Source organism: Aquarana catesbeiana, linkage group LG04 (assembly GCF_042186555.1).
Source record: "Aquarana catesbeiana isolate 2022-GZ linkage group LG04, ASM4218655v1, whole genome shotgun sequence".
Classification (NCBI taxonomy): domain Eukaryota; kingdom Metazoa; phylum Chordata; class Amphibia; order Anura; family Ranidae; genus Aquarana; species Aquarana catesbeiana.
In genome coordinates, this window is record NC_133327.1 from 596,932,860 (window position 1) to 596,942,414 (window position 9,555).

At 38.4% G+C, this 9,555-nt stretch overlaps 1 protein-coding gene across 1 annotated transcript in view; it reads left to right on the plus strand.

Annotated features, from left to right (window-relative positions):
• SLC1A4 (solute carrier family 1 member 4) overlaps positions 1-6,474 on the plus strand; it is an 84,214-nt gene extending 77,740 nt beyond the window's left edge. The window contains exon 8 of the mRNA XM_073628205.1: positions 4,884-6,474. Within this exon, the coding sequence (XP_073484306.1) occupies positions 4,884-5,118 (235 nt within the window). The 3' untranslated portion in view covers positions 5,119-6,474. The remainder of the gene's footprint in view (positions 1-4,883) is intronic.
• Positions 6,475-9,555: the final 3,081 nt, after the last annotated feature.

A 9,555-nucleotide genomic window follows, 5' to 3' on the forward strand; every position in this document is an offset into this window, starting at 1 on the left:
CGTCCTTTTCTCTTGATATGGGGTATTGTCTGTGATATACAGGTTGGACCCCAGGTTTTAAGGTGGCTTTGTAAGGTGTACAAAGGATAAATCCCACATCCAGTGAATTTTCTGCCCAAACTGCCTCTTCTATTCCTCCTTCAATCACATCTTCTGTCAAGGAGATGAATGGAAAAAGGGTGAGGATGTTTATCCTATCAGATTTCACATATAAATCTCCTTGCTTTGTGACTTTCATTGTAATTCCCAGTTTTCCTAGTAAATCTCTGCCCAAGAGATTCACCGGACAGCCAGGTATTATTCTGAAACAGTGTTGAATCACTAATCCCGTTCCAGTCGGGTCAGTGATTGAAAGGGGTGGTGTTTTAAAAGTTTTGGTCAGTACCCCATTTATTCCCATTGAAGGCTCAGCATTTGTGACCTCTCCTCTATAAAAATCCTTGCTGATTGTACTGCATGTAGCTCCACTGCTGGCTTTTGTTTGCAAGCTGGTAGGGAAGATTTGTTGCTGCCTGTCTTATGAGGTCCTTATCTGGTTGTGGAATGTAAGGGAAAGGAGGCAGGGCACATGGTACAGGCATAAAGAAGGTTGATTTAACCCTTAAATTTACCATCCCATGACTCTGCTAAACCCATTGTGGACAATGTTTGGGCTAGGATGCTATAGGGGGCCTCGGTCCAGCCGGGGATCTCCACAGCATGCATATTTATTTTCATTTTTATTTTTCTTTCTAAACATTCTAATTAGATTCTTGTAGATACTGAGTCTTTTATTTTTTTTCTTCGCAAAATGCCAATAAGCACTCCTTAAGGCTAGAGGTTCCCCTGATCATAAGCAAGCTTTGAACATTAGTACTTTTCTTATGTTTATAACCAAACAATTTTTATTTACATTTAAAAAAATTTGGCAGCGTGCCAACAGGTTCAAACAGTGCCTTTAATTGCGGTAGTACTAAAACCGCAAACAATTCCCCACTATCTATTATGGTCAGTGAGATATTAGCACTTGAACCCTGTTGGCAAAAAGCCAAATATCCAAATTTTGCAGCTGACTTCCCCTACGCAAGAGATGTCAGTAGCAAAAAGAATTATTCAAATAGCATGTTTTGGTCAAAAGTTAGCCTCAGAATATCCTGCCAACTACAATACGATACAGGTTATATCTTATACTTTAGAGTCAAAGCATTCATATGTAAATCATTAAACATCAATACATTACCGGATATTGTAGTATCACTCTACGTTTCAATTGGGGGACTTCCATCAATCACAAAAAGGAGCCAGGAATTCACCGCAAGACACGTCTGTCACCTTTTAAGTCCCGTTAAAATACAATGGAGTGGAAGGCGTTGTCTTACCTTAGGACACTTGACAAATTCCACACAGACAGTTTACAAATTATCTTAACTTCTATGCTATAGGGAAGATAAGCAAAGAGATCGGGTTTTGTCCGGCACACCTTATCAGACTTTTTATAATTACAGTACTGTATAAATCATATATTTCTCAGAATCTACGGACTTCACAGAGCCCTTAAAACTCTCCCGGAGTTTATCACACTGTTTACCAAAAACAGTTGCTGCTGTTACACAGAACAGTCTTTGAAGCCCTCCCAGGGCTTATGTCGCTGTTAACTCAGAACAACCTTATTACTGCTTCTCAGAGCAGTTAAACTTATCAAGGTCTAAAAATTAATTACAGGTCCCTTTAAAGGAATCAATCTCTAAATGAAAATCACGGCAAGAGAAAAATAGATATAAATCTAACTCACCAGACTTATTATGATCGATCGCGAACGAGCCCCCAACTGTTAGGAATGTAGATTGTCTAGGGGTATTTTTAGACCCTCGATACCTCTGCATAAGGTGTACCTTACAACCCCCACAGGCCTGTGAGATTAGCCCATTGAGACAATGATAAAAAAACAATGACAAAGTCTCTCCGAGCTAAATCTAAATCTTTATTCTGTCCTTGTGAATATAAAGGGGATATTGTGAGAATGTACAGCCCCCTGAACGTCATACATATTATCCAATCAAATACAAAGACAATTTGTGACAAATCCGAAACTCATACAATGTAATTTCTGGGAAATCACGTGCTTTACGAGAAATTGGAAGTATCATATGAGAAACGAAACTAGAGAAAAGATAACAAAAACAATGAACAATACATGCACACAGCTGTTTGTAAAATAGAGTACAAGATAAAACACAAAATGGAAACGGATTATTCTAAAATGAATGTAGTTAAGCTAAATATGCCTTCAATCCCCTCTTAGATCATATAAGATGATCTCTACATTTTATCCAGTGTTCTAGTATTTTTTGGGGATTGTGGCATAGATTGCCTGATGATTCTTGTTATGTAGGATAGAACCTTATCAGGAGATTGAATGCGTGCACTTGTGCAGGTACAACACTTTAAACAGAGGTAAAGAATCAGAGCAAGTATAAATATCATAGTAATGACAAGGACAATGTCTTTAACCATGAAAATACACCTCCAAGCCCAAATCCAGCATTGTCGAATGGGCTCCATGTTTTATCAATGTCCCTAGCTTCCTGCTGGAGCTGGCCTACTTCTTTTCGATATTAATATCATAGTAGTCAGGCACCTTGGCACTTGTGTTAGAGATCCAAGTACAGCATTCGTAGTCCTCAGTCATTTCACATAAACCTGTGAGAGCTGCACTCATGCTTTCTATAGCCAACTCATGTAGTTCTAGCTGTTTTCTAATCGCTCTAGTTTCTATGTTTAACATAGCAATGTCATCTGAATTCCTCTCCATTATCTCATCCAATATACTTGAATAATTGTTCAACCTTTTCATCATTTCTATACCCCATCCTGTCCAAAAAGGAAACCATGCCCAGGTCATATCTTGTTTATAGAACAATTTCGTTTTGTTGCAGTGTTTGAGGGTGTATCTGGGGTGTATACTGGCCTCTAGGGGATGTCCCCTTTTATCATCCCCTACCACTCCCATGAAAGGTACCAAGGATGCAAGATAACACCATCCCTTAACATGGAGGGGCATGGAGATTAGCCCATTGAGACAATGATAAAAAAAACAATGACAAAGTCTCCCCGAGCAAAATCTAAATCTTTATTATAGCTCTGTGAATATAAAGGGGGTATTGTGAGAAAGTACAGCCCCCTGAACATCATACATATTATCCAATTAAATACAAAGACATTTTATGACAAAACCAAAAGTCATACAACGTCATTTCTGGGAAATCACGTGCTTTACGAGAAATTGGAAGTATCATATGAGATACAAAACTAGAGAAAATATAACAAGAACAATGAACAATACATGCACACAGCTGTTTGTAAAATAGAGTACAGGATAAAACACAAAATGGAAACGGATTGTTCTAAAATGGATGTAGTTAAGCTAAATATGCCTTCAATGAGCACAACTGTATGTGCCACTTTGTGTTGTTCTATCACATAAAATCCAAACGTTTACGTTTTTGGTTGTAACATGACAAAATGTGGAAAATTTCAAGGGGTATGAATACTTTTTCAGGGCACTATACATAACAGATGTGGAACCACTAATATAGAACTTGAGCAACTAATACTGATAAATGCTATAATACAAATATGTACTGAAAGTGGTTTCATTGTGGTCAACAATAGCCAAAATGAATGGCAAACAGTTATAAATTATTTGTTTTGTACAATAAAATAAGTAGTGTAATATCAGAGCAAAGTTTTTAATGTTTTCAAATTATTTTCTTTAGTTCATAGTAGTCAGTGGATTTGTAGATTTTTGATTGTAGAATATCCAATAAAGTAAAAAATTCTCCATAAGTTTTTGACATAAAAAATCAAGATATCACTTTCATAGGATAGTGCTAAATAGCCCAGTCAGAGGTGGAATTCAGCCACAATATACTGTTTCAACAGATGTCATGTGTGTACCTCTCAGTGACAGAGAAGTGCAGTAGGGAAGAGGAAAAGCATAGACACAAAGGGATTGATTTACTAAAGGCTAATAGGTTGTTCACTTTGCAAGGGAATTTTCTCTTGGCTTAGTGAATGTGGTGAAAATTCACTTTGCAAAGGATACCCAATCACACACCAGTTAAAAAAAATATATATATTATTGGATTATGGAAATAAGCAGAGCTCCAACTCATTCACTAAGCAAAGGGAGATTACCTTTCAAAGTGAAAATTCCTTAGCAATGCTATCAGCCTCTTTGCCTTTAGTAAATCAACCCCAAATCCTTTACAGATGTAGAAAGTAAAACTGCTCCTAGAAGCTTGTCATGCTTTCTTTACCATCCAAAGCTAGATATCAAAATTAAAATGAATAGTGCGTAGAAGGAGACCAATAGGGAATTATCAGCAAAGAAGAAAAGGAACACAAATAAATAATTTTTACTGAACACTTATCCAAAGTGGAATTATACTTTAAATTGTACCTGCTTTACATACACAGCAGATTTAAAGTGCTGATTTCTAATAGCTGTAAGAGTGGTAGGGGTCCTAGAGCAGCTTCAGTACCTGCCCCAGAGTGGTAGCACGGGAGTCACAATTTATTATTTAAAAGCAGACTTATGGCTTTGCACTGAGAGACAGAAACAGTATGGCTTATCTGTGCATTGCATGACCAGTCAGGTAGCACAATGTGCATATGTAATGTGTTCATATAGCTATGCCCATATATATGTATAATTACAAACAGTATGTAAACAACAACAAAAAAAGTCAAACTTCAGTTCTCTTTTTTTTTTTTACTTTTTAAGTTATCTGTGCAATATATATAATTTTTCCCCTAAATTTAAAAAGACTATGGATTCCATTAAAGTAATTACTTAGGTGTTTCCAACATTACTGATACATTCTTTATGTTATTGTTAACAGAGACCGGACAACTACAGTAGTAAATGTTGAAGGAGATGCTCTTGGGGCAGGAATTCTTCATCATCTCAACCAGAAGGAAGTAGCAAAAAATCAACAGGAGCTGAATGATGTTTATGTTGAGGCTGTGCCAAACTGCAAGTCAGAAGAAGAAACCTCTCCTCTTGTAATGCCCAGAGAACAAACCTCAAAATCCATGAGCATGGCTGTGCCAGAATCAAAGGAATCCGTACTGTGATGTGCCATGTGATGCTGCTGTTTTCATTAGACTGCGGGTCGGTTCTTAAGACCAGATGTTGCTCACTGCCAGTATGGACTGCTAGAGTCTAGAATGGTGACTCATTCCTGAATCTGCCAGTATTCATGGGAGATAGTGTTTAAACTCCAAACCACTAAAAAGCAAAGTACCCTAACTCAATACACAGTCCACTCCATATAGAAATATTCATCACACCAGGGATGAAATTTTTCTTTTGTTGTGGGGTATTTCTTTATGTAGCATTACTTGAGAATCCTCTTCTATACCCATAGGGTTAGTATCACTTGTAGAGTGATAGTGGTCTGATGTCATACTTTTGCCAGAGATTCTATCTCTATTTTATGCCAGTTTGCCGAAACAAGGCTATCCAGTGGTATTGAGACCAGGACTGATCCTTGAGGAATTTTTATTTAAAAGGACATGAAAAAGTAAGCTAAATGGGGATTCACTAGGGCTAAGTTACAGAATAAATGGTCTGTGGGACCTGGAATGTTTATCTGTCTGCTTATGTATATAAGTTTAGATCGCTTTACAAAAATGCATTCTGCTTTCGGGTGTGGTACAGGAAACTTATTAATATATTCTAGAAAACCCTAATGTTTTTTTGGGCAGCAATTCAAGTAGAACAATGGCCACCCATTTATAAATATGTGTAGCACTTACAGTCTTCTATTGGTCTCCTTCCAAAGTCTAACAACTACCTATTGCCCCTTCAAGAAAAATCTGCGCCATGCAGCTTACTGTGATGGAGTGACAACACTGCTACGTGGCTCCTGAATTCAGAACAGAATTGTCACCCTCATATAACTCATGCCTAAAGTGAGATGAGTAGATGTTTCAGTGGGCTTGGCTTTCAGCAATGTTACAAATGAGGAGAATTTGTCTCAACCAGGAAAAGGACGGTGTTTTACTTTATGAAGCTTTTGCATCACATAGCAACAGAATTTGGAACCTGTTTAGACTGTCACACAAAGCCTTTAAATATACTTTAATTTGAAATAAAAGTATATTCACATACTGAGCATGAGAAGACATGCAAGGAGGTAAAAGGGCATTCTTGTTGAAGGCAGCACTGTAGTTGAGTGGTTGAACTGGTCTCCTTCAGTACTGTTCATGAACAATCATAATTGTAAAAACCTAAATGCTTATATAACTGAACCATGGGTATGAGGGGGGAAGGAAGGGGGGTTAGATCAGGGGTGCATAAAAAATTCCCTTTATTCTTTTAAAAAGAGCAGTTGTACCTTGTGTACACAAATCTCATAAACACATCATATAATTGTAACATTATTCCAAGTTAAATTAACTGCTCATTATAAATTCTTGTTGAAAGTGTTCCATTTCCTGTGTTTCTTTGCTCTGATGTGTAGGTGGATAGAGTCTGAGTGCTAAAATAATCTAGTTTTTTTAATCAATAAAAGCATTACTTACATCCGATATGTGCCTTGTGCTGCTGGCTCCTGCATTAGTTAAAATCTCCCTCCTCTGATCCCCTCTCTCTATGCCCGCTACTATAATCTTCCAATGCAGCAGTAGTTAAAGTGGATGTAAACCCAATGTCATCCTTCCTAAACTACTGCCATAGGGGTTATCTATAAGGATATACATGCCTCCTGCATGTATCTTTACCTGTCAAATGTCTCCTCTCTGTCTGTTATGAGACCCGAAAAACTGCAGATTCTGTGGGTGGGCCTGTTGTCTGGAGCTCGGTGGATGGAGTCGTGATGTCAGTAGACTCCCCGCCCACCTCTAAACTCCCCTTGTCAATATGCATTTTCTCCTGTGTATTTCTTACACTGAACTTCTGCTATGATCTCTAACATCCAGTGAAAAGACAGGAAAGTAACCACATGACTTCAGCATGCCAAATCATGCTGAGGTGTAGAACAGCCAATCCTTGCAGAGCTGCTGAAGAAAGGAATGGGGGTGGGAATTAAAAAATAATGCATGTCTTAGTGTAGTGCACGAGATATGTAAATCACCTGTCACTCACAGCAAGGGGGAGGATTTGACAACGTTTTTCTCTGTTTGTCAAGATTTATCTCACTGAACAATAAAAGAGGATTGCTCAGAGCTGGATTAACTCTGTGTGGCAAGACTGGGCTCAAATGATAGGAAATATTATACTCTACATTATGACATCAAAAAAGAAAAAAAAAAAAAATCGGGTTTACATCCACTCTAATAGCAGCGCAGGAGTTGTGACAGACCCTCATCAAGTGTACTGACAATGCACTGCCTTTCTGCCCTCCTCCATTCATAAAAACTTTACTAAAGCTTAAGTGAATGAAAGGTCTACCTCCATTCATCCTCTCATCCAGACATTGTTTTTCATTCATAGATGCTATAGTACAGTATCTATGAATGGAGAAGATGGGTGGAAAGGGAGGGCATAGTTGGCACTCTTGATGAGTATAAGCCATAGATCTATCGGCTCTATTAACCCCACTACACCAGAAGATTACAGAGGTGAAGATGGGGGGGGGGGGGGTCAGAGTCGGAAGATTTCAGGTAATGTATAAGCCAGCAGCACAAAGGACACATTGGAATGACAATAAGTAATGTCCCCTGTGCCTACTAAACGGCTTTAAGGTAAACACTGTTATAGCTTTAAATTTAAACCCTGTTCTGTTGTACACTAATCTTTTTGGCTCATCTGTCTGTCCTCTCCATAAATGTTATATGTCCAAATCATTTGGTGGAGGGGGGATTATGGTGTGGGGTTATTTTTAAGGGGTTGGGCTTGGCCCCTTAGTTCCAGTGAAGGGAAATCTTAAGGTGTCAGCATACCAAGACATATTGGACAATTCATGCTCCCAACTTTGTGGGAAAGGTTTGGGGTTGACCATTTCCTGTTCCAACATGACTACGCGACCAGTGCACAAGTGCCAGTGCACAAAGCAAAGTCCATAAAGACATGGATGAGCGAGTTTTGGGTGGAGAAACTTGAGTGTCCTGACCTTAACCCGATAGAACACCTATGGGATGAATTAGAGTGGAGACTGCGAGCCAGGCCTTCTCGCCCAACATCAGTGCCTGACCGGGATGCAATTAAAGTTCATGTGCGAGTAAAGGCAGGTGTCCCAATACTTTTGGTAATATAGTGTATTTTTTTAATCAAGTGAAGCCCCATCAATTCTACGGAACTGGTAAAATAGTGCCAATGGGATAGGAGGAAACCTGTCATGTGACTTTGACAGGTCAGGTGGCTAGTATTTCCTCATAACTGGGGGTATGTTTTTTTTCAGAGCTATGCAGAGAAGACACCACAAGACACTGAAGGCTCCACACTGTGGAAATGAAAATTGCAGTCGCAGCATGGGGCAATGTCCTATGGTCTGCTTCCCGCACATGTACAACACTCTATTTGAAATAAAGTTTTCTACATTTTAAAGGGTTGGAACTTCCTGAAATTCTTTTGGAATTATGTTATATAATCCTTTAATGTAAATAGCACCTAGTGTTCTTTTTATAAGGCACTCTGGGTGGAAATTGTGTTTTTACCCAATTTTATAAGGTATTTTAGAGTGGTTGACAGTATCGTGTTAACAAGACAAATTCGTCACACTTTAGGCCTGGGGATTTCAGTACAAGGTTTTTTTTTCATTATCGTTTAATAAGGTAAGCATGATGTGTGAACAGCCATGTCTGGTACAGGCTACAAATACAGCATGCTTATTTATGTAGGCTGTTAGTTAGGAATCACATAGTGCCTATAACTTCTAAACTATTTCTTCTGTACAGCGCTTGAGAAAGGTTATAAAACATTTACCCACAATGCCAGTGAGAGCGTCGTGAATAAAAAAATCAGATACAACAAGTTTTTGATATACTAATGACATTGTCCATACTTTTGTACAATTGGAAATACAATTTAAGCTAGTTGTATAGCAATGACATTGTAGATGTAACGTGGCTATACATGTAATTATGTGGGACTGTGTGATAATGTTGCATTTTCAGGAGTTGATCAATCCAGAGAGCAAAGAGTTTGGCTTGGCAGTGAGTAAAGCGAATCGAATTTTTGGGTGTATCACTAGAAGGGTCACCAGCAGGAGGAAGGAGGTCTTGATTCCCCTATATAGAACTTTAGTTAGACCAAATTTAGAATGCTGTGTCCAGCTCTGGAGACCTCACTTATAAAAAAATATTGATGACAGAACAAGTCCAGATATGGAAACAAAATGGTGAAAGGTCTGAGGGATAAAACATATCAGGACAGAGTATGGGAAGTGGAACTTAATGTATACAGTCTGAAGGAAAGAAGGGAAAGAGAGGACATGACTGAAACATCAAAGAGGTGAATAAGGTTCAGGAGGGCAGTATTTTCAATATGAAGCTAGGATGAAGAACATGGGGACATGACCTCAAACTAGCAGGAGGAATGTTCAAACTTAAACTTAGAAAGTATTACTT